The sequence below is a fragment of the Oncorhynchus mykiss genome, chromosome 18, assembly GCF_057628025.1.
Source record: "Oncorhynchus mykiss isolate SJ-2025 chromosome 18, ASM5762802v1, whole genome shotgun sequence".
NCBI lineage: Eukaryota > Metazoa > Chordata > Actinopteri > Salmoniformes > Salmonidae > Oncorhynchus > Oncorhynchus mykiss.
In genome coordinates this window covers 27603121-27616577 of record NC_143039.1, presented here as the reverse complement: position 1 = coordinate 27616577, position 13457 = coordinate 27603121, and the positions used below count along the sequence as shown (strand labels likewise).

The following is a 13457-nucleotide window of genomic DNA, read 5'->3' as shown; positions in this document are numbered from 1 at the left end:
ATTCACCCAACTTATTGTGGGAAGCTTGTAGAAGGCTACCTGAAACGTTTGACCCAAGTTAAACAATTTGAAGGCAATGCTACCAAATACTAATTGAGTGTATGTCAACTTCTGACCCACTGGCAATGTGATGAAATAAATAAAAGCTGAAATAAATAATTCTCTCTACTATTATTCTGACATTTCATATTCTTAAAATAAAGTGGTGATCCTAACTGACCTAAGACGGGGCATTTTTACAAGGATTAAATGTCAGGAATTGTGAAAAAGTGAGTTTAAATGTATTTGGCTAAGGTGTATGTAAACTTCCAACTTCAACTGTATACATTACATGCAAACTCCAGATGTTTGGTGAGGTGTGACTTTCGTGTGTCAGTTTCAGGGTCACATGGTGACATGGGGGACGTACATTTGAACTCCAGCGCTCTGGGGTCGACATCACCTCCCTGCTGAAGAGGGAAGAGGAGGAGGGGCCACAAGCCCCAGGAGCAGAGACTGAAAGCCGCTCGCTGCACCTTCTCGCAGAATTCAGTGGTCTCTCACACCGCCTCCATACGCTCTGTTAAAGATGGAACTGAACAGCTTCCTGTGGGCCCCCCCACTTCCGGTTCAGCCCTTAGATACAGTCGCTAGGAGCATTTTCACCCTGTGTCCCTGATGATATTTTGTAGCAAAGCAGTGAGTGAAGAAAGTTACTTGTGTTTTCTCTTTTTGTCCACAAGAAGGCAGTGCGTACAAACCTTTAGTAGAAGTTTGCCAGACACGGCAAATTCCGTATCTCAGACAGCACTGACAAGATTCTGACAACACTTGGGTGAATGATGTCTTGCCATAGAGATTCGGCATTTACACAATTACACTGATTTGGCCCAAGGCAGTAGCCATAATAATTAACTGAAATTCTTTAGTAACCGGTAATATATATATTTTTTGCCACAGCAATTCATTTGTATCTTGTTGACATGCTTAGATTCCCCAACACAGGGGTTGTGTAAGTTCTCAACGTCCCTCCTGCTTGAACCTCTACAGAGTTTCTCCTACACAGAGTGCACAGAATGACTCACTTTGCATAGTTATCATGCATCATTTTATTTGCAGTGGCTTTAACGAATAGCCCCCATTAAATCCTATGATGTTTGTGTGTAATGCAGGCAGAGCCTGTCCAGACAATAGTCGAGGAGAGCCGCTCAGTAACCCCAGTACAACTACATGGTCAAAAACAGCAATAGCAGTGCGTGCGGAAGAAACTCAATCTGATGACGACTTCATTAAATGATATAGGTCTACTAACATATGTTTTTGTGTGCAGGCAGCATATATTCTACAGGACTGGTGGCTGGCATATTGGTAAGATGTTTTAATTTCACTGTTCATTTCCAGTCATGCAACTGACATGTTACCCTTTTAACATGCTGTGTTGGGACTGGCTCTGTCTCCTCTGTGATTGACAGGGCAGGAGAGCAGGAGAAGCTCAACGTTAACGGCACTGTGACCGTCCAAAATGGTGTCAACGTCACTGAAGAGCTGAGCCTGGATTTCTACCTCGGCATTTAAGCAGGTGAGACACCGTGGAAACCCTACTCTGGAAATTGTTTTGCTTCTCCTAGAATAGTGTCATTGTTAAGGGATTTTTATCAATAATGACTAAATGATGTATACATTTCAATCAGAACTATGACTAAACAGAATACTATTATGTTACTGTATGGATGTATGAATCTTATTATAATCATAGTACTGAATATAATGTGTGTAATTATAATCAAGAATTAGAACAAAGACTGTCTGTTCCTTGGTAGAAATGAATGAAGTTCTTGTCAGACTGGCTAGAACGCTGTGTTTCTTACGGGACATCTTATCTCTACACAGGGAGACCTTGGGCTGGTAGTAAATTATCTAACAGGTGGTGGACGATGTGGGAAGGCTTGTGAACTATACTGCCATTGTATCGGAGTGGAGGAAGGACCGTTTAAAACCTATGACATCATTTTTAGTTTATAACCAGTCGTAAATTGTACCATGATCAGTACTCTCGATAATAAATGCTATTGATTGATTTTGAGACTGGTCTATGTCCATTTTATGCAAATAAGTATCTTACGAATTCTTAGAAATGGGCTGAGTGTATTAATTAATAAACATATAGGAATGAAATACCTTTAACAGTCATGCAGGCTCTTTCTTCCTCCATAACCTTTGTGTGTCTGTCTGTGTTACAAAATGTAACATCCTAAAATGGGAAATCTGTGTTTTCAGGTTTGATTGGAGCAACTCTCATCTTTGGCTTTGCCAGGAGTCTGTTGATGTTCAATGTGCTGGTGAAAGCTGCTCAGTCTCTGCACAACCACGTGTTCAACTCTATCCTCCAGACACCTGTACGCTTCTTTGACATCAACCCAATTGGTGAGCCATAAGCCATGCATAAACTGGAATATATAGGGAAAGAGATTTTCTGTTGCCAGTTTTGTGGTGAGAGATGCTGCATTTGTGTTTACTTGAGGTCAGACATAATATATCTGTAGACAAAGAAAGAAAAGTCTTTAAATTCCTGGTGTTGTCTCCTCTTGTGTCCCAGGAAGAGTCCTCAACCGCTTCTCTAAGGACATCGGCCAACTGGACGCGGCCTTACCTTGGACCTTTGTGGACTTCATTCAGGTGAGCCACGACACATTTTGGCCCTGCATCTTCACAAGATGTTTTACAAACTCACCAGAGAACTTAGTCTGTAAATATGTTGATTGAGATGTGTAACCCAGTTCTCAGAACTATTAGTGGTGACTCTGAAACTGCCTCCTGGTCTATTTGGCGTTTCATCTTGTTCATGCTGGTATTCGTGCCAGGATGGAATGTTCGTCCATAACAACTCTTTCAAGAATCCAGCCTGAGGGTTTTCTGAAGCTTCTTAATGCCGCTCTCTATTGTGCTTTTAGTTCCACGTTTTAACGTACTGCACAAGTACAGTGGAATGCCTTTCTTGCAAGCTCTAAACCCAACAATGCAGTAATCAATGTAGTATTAAAAATAACAGAACAAAAACATGAGAAATAAGAACACTAGAAATTAAGTATGCATACTATATACAGCGTCAGTTGGTTCCAGTACCATATTTACAATGTGCAGGGATACTGGCGTGGTAGAGGTGATATGTATATGGGTAAGGTGACTAGGCATCAGGATGTATGATAAACAGAGTAGCAGCAGCTAATATGATGATATGTATTTGTGTGTGTGTGCACATGGAGTGTGTAGAGTCCTGTGAGTGAGCATAGAGACTAAATTAAATACAAGGATACCTCGAATAGTCCGTGTAGCCATTTTCTTTAGCTATTTAGAAGTATTATGGCTTGTGGATAGAAGCTGTTCAGGAGCCTGTTGCTGTCAGACTTGATCCACTGGTACCGCTTACTGTGCAGAAGCAGACAGAACAGTCTATGGCTTGTGTGGCTGGAATCTTTAATGACTTTCTTGGCCTTCCCTTCCTGGATGTCAGGGAGTTCAACCCCAATGATGTACTGGGTTTCTTAGAGAAGCCATGCTAGTACAAAAGCCAGGGCTGTTGGACTGACGTGGTTAATTCACTGTCCTCAGATGACGCCAGTGGAAAGGGTGGAGTACACAGAGCTGGAGAGTGAAGCACCCTGGGAAACCCAGAAGCGTCCTCCTCCTGAGTGGCCGAGCCAAGGCCTCATCACCTTTGACCGGGTCAGCTTCTCCTACAGCTCAGACGGACCTGTCGTCCTGAAGGACATGAAGGCCATGTTCAGGCCCAAAGAGAAGGTTGGCATCGTGGGGAGGACAGGTGCGGGGAAAAGTTCCCTTGTATCGGCGCTCTTCCGCCTGGCAGAGCCAGAGGGCAGGATCTACATCGATGGAGTTCTGACCTCCGAGATCGGCCTTCATGACCTGCGCCAGAAGATGTCCATCATACCTCAGGTAGTTACTGTTGGTGGGTCTTCTATGGCTGCTCTGTCCCTTAGTCCTTCTGAATGTAGTAAAGGAAAAGCTTCTAGTTCAGATATGGCTCTGTTAGAGTTTAATACATGTTTCTGTTTGTGGCCCCTCTGTTCTGCAGGACCCAGTGCTTTTCACAGGCACTATGAGGAAGAACCTGGACCCTTTCCACCAGCACACAGACGAGGACCTGTGGAATGCTCTCCAAGAGGTACTGCTCCTCAGACTCCTATTGATGCAGATACAGTAACGAGATATACTCACACACATTTACATACAGGTTAATGGGCTTTTGGTGGCATCGGGGTTTTACTCCAGTAACTGTTTTCTCTCCAGGTCCAGCTGAAGTCTGTGGTGGAGGAGCTGCCCAATAAGATGGAGACGGTTCTGGCTGAGTCGGGCTCCAACTTTAGTGTGGGTCAGAGGCAGCTGGTCTGTCTGGCCCGAGCCGTCCTGAGGAAGAACCGCATCCTCATCATCGACGAGGCCACGGCCAACGTGGACCCCAGGTAAAGAGCTTCCTCTCTCTCACACACGTTGCCATGGAGGACTGTAATTTAGAGCTGAGCAGCTGACATGCTTTAATGCTGCGTTCATAGCCAAGTGGGAAGGTGGCATTAACCCCTTATGACTGGGAAAAATCCACTTGAAGGCCCCTCCAACTGGTAATTACTAGTGGGGAAATTTGTCCATCATCCCTGAGCTCCGACTTCTCTCACATGCTGACCTCTGACGTCACCTACTAAGGAAATTCTCAATAACAGCATTTTGGCAGTTAAATGAAACAGTAAAAACATTTTTTTTAAATATAAAAAGCAATTTAGTAATATGGTTTTCGAACACTAATTTGTTTACAGGCATGATAGCTGTAATTTTAGTTTGATGCAGCCTGTTGTCAATAAGCCACTTGTCTTTTCTCAATAAGAAAGCATGTGAATGCATCCAGCTGGTAATTACCAACTTTCCACTTGGTTATGAATGCAACATAAGACTGGGAGGCATCTACTAGTAGACAAAAGTGTGCGTGTTTCTTTCTCCCAGCTTTGCGTGTCCTCACCTGTCTGTTTGTCTTGGCTCTGTAGTACAGACGAGCTGATCCAGAAGACGATACGAGACAATTTCAGGGAGTGCACCGTGCTCACCACCGCCTCAACACCATCATAGACAGCGATCGCATTCTGGTGAGAGCTTTCCAGTCACAATGATCACCCAACACGTCCAACTGGGTATCGGTCTACTTTTCAGTATTACAAATTTTTTTTTTTCTTAAATACACTGGTTTTCATTTAATGTCCAAGGGCTTGTCAGGTCCTTTTTGTATCCCTAATGATACACCATAGATTACTTACTATATAACTTGACTCTGTTCCCAGGTTCTAGACGCGGGTCAAATCCACGCATACGACGAGCCCCACACCCTACTTCAGAACCACGATGGTATCTTCTTCAAGATGGTCCAGCAGACAGGCAGGCAGGAGGCCGTTGCCCTCCTGCAGTCAGCTAAACAGGTAAGTAGCACACTGACTCAACAGAGCATTTCTACTTTACTCTCCCACTCTGTTCTCTGCCAGTGAAATAGCTTAGAAATGTTCAAAGTGACATGCTACCACACAGATGTGTGGGAGTTGTGTTCTTGTGCGTCCACCACATACCTCTGGTGTTTCGGGTTGGCATCCACTAACACCGGTTGTCTCATCTTGATTCAGGCATACAATAGCCGGAGTCGTCCCAGTACGACCAACGGCGGGGTCGGCGCAGACGGTAACTTGGTCATCTTTGAGACGGCCCTGTAAGAACCTAGAGGAGGCTTTGACTATTGTTTAAAACCTGGAGTACTGCTCCTCGGAGTTGGCTGGCACTGCAGTCTCATGGCATTCTCCAGTCTACAGCGATCAACAGTGCCTTATCACCCAGCAAACACTACATGTTGGAAACTCCATTTGGAGTTTAGGAATCTGCAAAGCGGTGGAACGGCTTGGTCCAGTGTGCCACAGGATGAGTTGAGTTAAATCCACTGACGCAGTTGTAGGGATTTTTCCCCAAGCTAAAAAAGTTGGGAAATGTTAACTGTCCCTTATTTCGTTTTATTTTATTTATCATTTAAACGAACATTCAATAAAAAATCAATCAATTTAAAGAAATAACCATTGAGACCCATGGCAATTTTTTGTATAATTGTGACTTGACTGATAAGTATTTTTTGCCAGACGACTTGTGTATACAATTTACAAGGGCTAAAATTTGAGGACTCTTTCCTTAGATTCACTTGTGTGGCCTATTATCTGATTGTAAGTGTAAACTACATCACGTTTTTCATTTTTTTGCATCAGTTTTAGATTATGATTCATCTGTTTTTGTATAATTAATATCTTAAATGTAGTAATGTGTAAACTTAAGTTATTTAGCCATACCAAATCAATCTCATGTCAAATGTAACTTTTTTTTACAACTTATTTGCACGCGCAGCTCCAAATATATTTACTGTATCTGCTGTAGCCACTGCATCAATGTACCAAATAGGGTTTGCGAATGTCTTCTGAAACTCAACTCAGGTAGTTTAAATATGAATCCCACTAAATATTTAGTCAAAAGGGCAATTTCTCAGGCAACAATGTTGCAAATACTGTCTGGGAGTGGCCTGAGTGGGAGGGGAAAACTGACAATTGGCTTATTGGCAGAGAGGTTTGGAACGCTCTTTCTTATTGGTCTATTAACTCATTTACCGCATGGTGATGTCACCATGGAAGGCCAAAACTCTATCCCAAAATTGCCTGAAATTTCAGCCTGTCTTTTCAAACAGCTCTTACACTACAAGGGCATCATCATTTTCATAATTTCATAGTATTACTCCAATAGTGTGAAAGGTATATAAAACACAGGAAAATCGCGTTTGGCTGCACTGGGACTTGAAATGGTGTATACGGGAGCTTTTCTAGCTTGTAATTGACTGTATGTGTCTTTTTTATATTCACATTGATCCTCATCGTCAGGTCTTGTCAGATGAGTTTACATGAATGAATATCACTTCTATTTCTGAGAGTGATTTTAAAGGCTAGATTCAATCTGTAGTGCAGAAGATCCCCAGTATAGTATGATTGAAATGTAAAGGTCATTTCTGATTAAGCTGATGTGGCGTTTACCTGGAATACACGAACGCGGGGACATTGCCTTTCAATTTCAATCGCACTATAGCGTGGAACTTCAGCCATACGGATTGAATAAAGCCCCTAATCGAACATGGTTATACAATTGTAAAATCATCTAATTTCCACGTTGGCATGGTGATATGTTTTTGGAGAGGAAAGTCACAGCACTAGGCAGGTAGCCTAGTGGTCAGAGCGTTGGACTAGTAACCGAAAGGTTGCACAATCGAATCCCCTAGCTGACAGCGTAAAAATCTGTTGTATTCACTGAAGAATGTCACGGATGATGCATTTAAATACTTGTCAAACCTGTATATATATTTGGTTGATCTGAAAATGTTCATATCTATAAAGATGGATAATCTAATGCTGTTTAAGTGTGTTTGAATAGGGTAAAGTGAAATTGTAGGAAGAGGCTTACAAAACCAGCTTGTAAAATTGAGGAGTTATCATTTTGGGCCCTTTTCTTTAGTCAACACTAATTAGTATTAACAAACTCCAAAAGAAGCGCAACTACATGTTTTTACGTTGAAGACGTGACATAAGAGAGACTTAAATAACAGTTTATTAAAATTAAGGTTACATTTCACAATATCATTTTACAAACAAACTTTACTATGTAAGGAACATCAATATATCTGAAATATGTAAAAAACAGGAGGTACAATGTTGCTATAGGTACATTTAAAAATAACACCACCTTTGGGGAAACAATTACATTTTACATCCACTGCAAAACCAATGGAATCAAAATTATACATTTTTTAAAGCTAAGGTCAAGGTCTCTCTATACTGTCCCATTAGGGAATAAGTCAAAGTTCAAGATAAGTTTAAAGTTCAATGCATTTTCACATTGACGGGTAGGTATTCCTGCTTGTAAATGATCTAGATTGTCCTTACAACCATCACACAGCTTTCACTCATGCAAACAACGTGAGACATACATGGGTTACTCACTTTGGTCAAGTTAATCCTCATGAAAATCCCTGAATCCCTTATAGCATAATGACAGCATGACTTTTCATGTGAGTACAATGGTGAAGTGTAATTTTCTATTGCACGTATAGTATATGAATACACACGCCAATTAGTTCCATTGCACAGTGCAGCATGATGTCAGGATACTGTGCAGTAGAATAAATCAATAGGAGTAGCAGAAGTTCAAATAGTAAAAGATTGAGGCACAAAGTATGAAAATGCAATGCTACTTCCATTGTTGTAATACTATTCTTATGATTGTCAATGAAAGTAGTATTAAAGATGCAACACACATCAGTGTCAATAAGGAAATACATTTTGCTTCCTTATTTAAATAAAAAAAAAGCTGATAAAGCACTGCATATTAAAGTCAGTTCCATAAATCTTTCCTGATTTTGCATGCAAATAAGTAATCAACAACTTACCATTAAAATTACTCTGGCTGCATTTACACAGCCAGAGTGATGTGAAAAGATCTGATGTGATTAGTTAAAAGACTAATTAGTGGAAAAAAATATATAAATTGGGCAGATATGTGATATCTCTTTCTGCTCGTCAAGTCCCTGCACCGTCACACAACCATCTCAAAGGCCATGGCTGTTGCCGTTGTTCATATAAGCCTGAATGAAAATATTGTGAATTGGTAAAGAAATCAAGTTAGGTTGAGAGAATGTGTATGTTGGGATGCAGTGTCAGTGCTCACCTGTTTGGCTGATTCCAGCAGGGAAGCTGCCTCAGCCTTGCCCATCTGCTGGACTGTCCTGTAGAGGGCACTTTCCTGGTTCTGAAGCAGGACGTACGGCTCGTCAAACTCCTGGATCATACCAGCGCCTAGCACCTGAAGGCAGGGTCAAAGGTCAGTAAGTCAACCTGGCTAAACTTGCCTGGAGTGAAAATCTATGGGGTTCCCAAACCTTTTCACTAAGTCTCCACTTCCAGCACTGGGGAATATCCCATGTCCCCCCCCCTGTCTTTCTATGGGCTGAAGCGCTGTTCATGACAAACTGTTCACACACCTCACAATGCTGATTGTTTTTTGCCATTTTAAAACTCAAACCGTACAACAATCAATAGGCAAAAAAACCTTGCTAAACAACTTTAGCTGACATGGCCTAGATTAATAGCTCTCTAAGGTATGCAATGACTGTCATGATAGCTCTCTAAGGTCTGCAATGACTGTCATGATAGCTCTCTAAGGTCTGCAATGACTGTCATGATGAGGAAAACTGCCGATGCAGCCCCCAATATCGAAACTGCACCTTGTGCATTTTTCTATTACAACTTTCAGGACTAAGTTTAAATTCAGACCTTTACTTAACAATTTTTGGGGATGGGGGGGACCCCCCTGCCGACCCCCAAAGTTCGGGAACCAGTGATCTAGCGCTCCGTTTACAATAGAGGGTACCCATCTTCACTCTGCACAGGATGAATTACTTAGCACCTTCAGAGAAGTGTAAACAGGGTAAGCTCATTTCACTAAACAAACATAGGATAAGATCTCAGATCAACCTGAAATTAAAGTGAATATAATTACATTTCTCACAACCTGCTCAATCTGGTTTTTTATCTAATTTATATGACTGATGAGGTGTGTGTGTGTGTGTGTGTGTGTGTGTGTGTGTGTGTGTGTGTGTGTGTGTGTGTGTGTGTGTGTGTGTGTGTGTGTGTGTGCGTGTGTGTGCGCGCGTGTGTGTGAGACAGGTACACATCTATTTGATGGGAAGAACTCTCACCAGAATGCGGTCGCTGTCTATGATGGTGTTGAGGCGGTGGGCGATGGTGAGCACGGTGCACTCCCTGAATTTGTCTCGTATTGTCTTCTGGATAAGCTCGTCTGTTCTACAGATCCAGGACACAGTTAATCAGGAAAGAGACTCAACCAAGATATAGAAACTCCATTACGCTTTGCTTGACTAGTAGATGCCTCCCAGTTGTAAAGCATATCAACTGCCTCTGCTGATCAGCTCTAAAGGACAGACAGTGTGTGTCTGTGTGAGGCAGCTCTGTACCTGGGGTCCACGTTGGCCGTGGCCTCGTCGATGATGAGGATGCGGTTCTTCCTCAGGATGGCTCGGGCCAGACAGACCAGCTGCCTCTGACCCACACTGAAGTTGGAGCCCGACTCAGCCAGAACCGTCTCCATCTTATTGGGCAGCTCCTCCACAACAGACTTCAGCTGGACCTGGAGAGGAAACAGTTACTGGAGTAAGACCCCGATGCCACCAAAAGCCCATTACCCTGTATGTAAATGTGTGTGAGTATATCCCGTTACTGTATCTGCATCAATAGGAGTCTGAGGAGCAGTACCTCTTGGAGAGCGTTCCACAGGTCCTCGTCTGTGTGCTGGTGGAAAGGGTCCAGGTTCTTCCTCATGGTGCCCGTGAAAAGCACTGGGTCCTGCAGAACAGAGGGGCCACAAACAGAAACATGTATTAAACTCTAACAGAGCCATATCTGAACTAGAAGCTTTTCCTTTACTACATTCAGAAGGACTAAGGGACAGAGCAGCCATAGAAGACCCACCAACAGTAGCTACCTGAGGTATGATGGACATCTTCTGGCGCAGGTCATGGAGGCCAATCTCGGAGGTCAGAACTCCATCAATGTAGATCCTGCCCTCTGGCTCTGCCAGGCGGAAGAGGGCCGATGCCAGGGAGCTTTTCCCCGCACCCGTCCTGCCCATGATGCCAACCTTCTCTTTGGGCCTGAACATGGCCTTAATGTCCTTCAGGACCACAGGTCCATCTGAGCTGTAGGAGAAGTTCACCCAGTCAAAGGTGATTAGGCCTTGGCTCGGCCACTCAGGAGGAGGACGCTTCTGGGTTTCCCAGGGTGCTTCACTCTCTAGCTCTGAGTACTCCACCACCCTCTCTACTGATGTCATCTGAGGACGGTAAATAAATAACCATGTCAATCAAACAAACAAACCTGGATCTAATCTCGTCGACCGGGCCACTCTGAGACTGGGAGCTTGGTTAACCTTGGTCTTATAATAGTATGGCTTCTAAATTATAAAACTTATTATTATAAAAAATAACCCTCACCCTGTTTTCTTATGTGAGCTGTTTCAGCTGAACATTCCTGAATGACAGGATGCAACTAAAACCCTTTGATTCCAATTAATGTTATTTCTACAGGTCCGTCACCAACAGAGAAGGCCGCCTCGCTTTGTGTTCTTTGGAAACCATGCAGTATTTCATTTTTTTAATGTATTATTTCTTACACTGTTACCCCAGGAAGTCTTAAGTCTTATTACATACAGCCGGGGAGGAACTATTGTATATAAGAGCAACGTCAACGTACAAACATTATGACCAGGAATACGACTTTCCCGAAGCGGATTCTCTGTTTGGTCCACCATCCAGGACAATGGATCGGATCCCAGCAGGCGACCCAAAACAACGGTGCCGCAGAAGGGACAGACAGAGCGGTCTTCTGGCCAAACTCCGTAGACGGGCACATCGCCCACCGCTCCCGAGTATACTACTCGGCAATGTCCAGTCTCTTGACAACAAGGTAGATGAAATCCGAGCAAGGGTTGCCTTCCAGAGACATCAGAGATTGTGACATTCTCTGTTTCATGGAAACAAGGCTCACTCGGGATACGTTATCAGAGTCGGTACAGCCTCCTGGTTTCTTCAAGCATCGCGCCGACAGAAACAAACATCTCTCTGGTAAGAAGAAGGGCGGGGATGTATACCTTATGATTAACGAGTCGTGGTGTGATCATAACAACACACAGGAACTCAAGTCCTTTTGTTCACCTGACCTAGAATTCCTTACAATCAAATGCCGACCGCATTATATACCAAGAGTATTCTCTTCGATTATAATCACAGTCGTGTATATCCCCCCCAAGCAGAAACCTTGACGGCCCTGAAAGAACTTCATTGGACTCTATGTAAACTGGAAACCACATATCCTGAGCCAACATTTATTGTAGCTGGGGATTTTAACAAGGCTAATCTGAAAACAAGGCTCCCTAAATGTTATCAGCATATCGAATGCGCAAAATTCTGGATCATTGTTACTCTAACTTCCACAACGCATACAAAGCCCTCCCTCGCCCTCCTTTCGGCAAATCTGACCACGACTCCATTTTGTTTCTCCCAGCCTATAGACAGAAGCTAAAACAGGAAACGGCAGTCAGGTAGGTCCAACAAATCTAATTCCACGCTTCAATCACGTGGACTGGGATAATGTTCCGGATAACGTAGAACAACAACATTGATGTATACGCTGATTCGGTGAGCGAGTTTATTAGCAAGTGCATCGGTGATGTTGTACCCATGGTGAATATTAAAACCTTCACCAACCAGAAACTGTGTGAACCACTGCTTTTGATCAGGGCAAGGCGACCGGAAACATGACCGAATACAAACAGTGTAGCTATTCCCTCAGCAAGGCAATCAAACAAGCTAAGCGTCAGTAGAGACAAAGTAGAGTCGCAATTCAACGGACACGAGAGGTATGTGGCAGGGTCTACAGTCAATCACGGACTACAATAAGAAAACCAGCCACGTCGCGGACCCCAATGTCTTGCTTCCCGACAAACGAAACAACTTCTTTGCTCGCTTTGAGAACAATACAGTGCCACCGACACGGCCCTCTACCAAAATCTACGGGCTCTCCTTCACCGCAGCCAGCGTGAGTAGAACATTTAAGTGTGTTAACCCTCGCAAGGCTGCCGGCCCAGACGGCATCCCCAGGCGTGTCCTCAGAGCATGCGCAGACCAGGTGGCTGGTGTGTTTACGGCCACCATAGTTCCTGTTCCCAAGAAAGCTAAGGTAACTGAACTAAACGACTATCGCCCTGTAGCACTCACGTCCGTCATCATGAAGTGCTTTGAGAGACTAGTCCAGGATCATATCACCTCCACCCTACCTGACACGCTAGACACACTCCAATTTGCTTACCGCTCCAATAGGCCAACAGACGACGCAATCGCAATCACACTGCCCTAACCCATCTGGACAAGAGGAATACCTATGTAAGAATGCTGTTCGTTGACTACAGCTCAGCATTTAACACCATAGTACCCTCCAAACTCGTCATTAAGCTCGAGACCCTGGGTCTCAACCCCGCCCTGTGCAACTGGGTCCTGGACTTTGACGGGACGCCCCCAGGTGGTGAGGGTAGGAAACAACATCTCCAACCCGCTGATCCTCAACACTGGGGCCCCACAACGTTCTCAGCCCTCTCCTGTACTCCCTGTTCACCCATGACTGCGTGGCCATTTACGCCTCCAACTAAATCAAGTTTGCAGACGACACTACAGTGGTAGGCTTGAATACCAACAATGACGAGACGGCCTACAGGGAGGAGATGAGGGCGCTCAGAGTGTGGTGTCAGGAGAATAACCTCACCCTCAACGTCAACAAAAC

General features: G+C 43.8%; 2 protein-coding genes and 1 pseudogene across 10 annotated transcripts in view; 2 read left to right on the top strand and 1 right to left on the bottom strand.

Annotated features, from left to right (window-relative positions):
• Positions 1-1411, top strand: part of LOC110495778 (ATP-binding cassette sub-family C member 4) — an 88272-nt gene extending 86861 nt beyond the window's left edge. Inside the window, exon 17 of the mRNA XM_090208063.1 lies at positions 1310-1411. Coding sequence (XP_090064189.1) covers positions 1310-1351 — 42 coding nt within the window. The 3' untranslated portion in view covers positions 1352-1411. The remainder of the gene's footprint in view (positions 1-1309) is intronic.
• A 44-nt stretch (positions 1412-1455) lies between these two features.
• LOC110497091 (ATP-binding cassette sub-family C member 4-like) lies at positions 1456-6097 on the top strand (annotated as a pseudogene). Its single transcript, XR_016488362.1, has 9 exons — positions 1456-1558; positions 2257-2403; positions 2576-2655; positions 3589-3933; positions 4073-4162; positions 4288-4460; positions 5034-5132; positions 5325-5459; positions 5658-6097. The product of XR_016488362.1 is annotated as an ATP-binding cassette sub-family C member 4-like (transcript).
• A 1548-nt stretch (positions 6098-7645) lies between these two features.
• The window catches only part of LOC110495777 (ATP-binding cassette sub-family C member 4), a 41207-nt gene continuing 35395 nt past the window's right edge, over positions 7646-13457 (bottom strand). For all 8 annotated transcript variants that reach the window (XM_021571202.3, XM_021571200.3, XM_090208068.1 and 5 more), the window contains 6 exons: positions 10609-10956; positions 10380-10469; positions 10082-10254; positions 9806-9911; positions 8776-8910; positions 7646-8692 (listed from right to left, as the gene is read on the bottom strand). In XM_021571202.3, the coding sequence (XP_021426877.3) occupies positions 8657-8692; positions 8776-8910; positions 9806-9911; positions 10082-10254; positions 10380-10469; positions 10609-10956 (888 nt within the window). In that variant the 3' untranslated portion in view covers positions 7646-8656. The remainder of the gene's footprint in view (positions 8693-8775; positions 8911-9805; positions 9912-10081; positions 10255-10379; positions 10470-10608; positions 10957-13457) is intronic.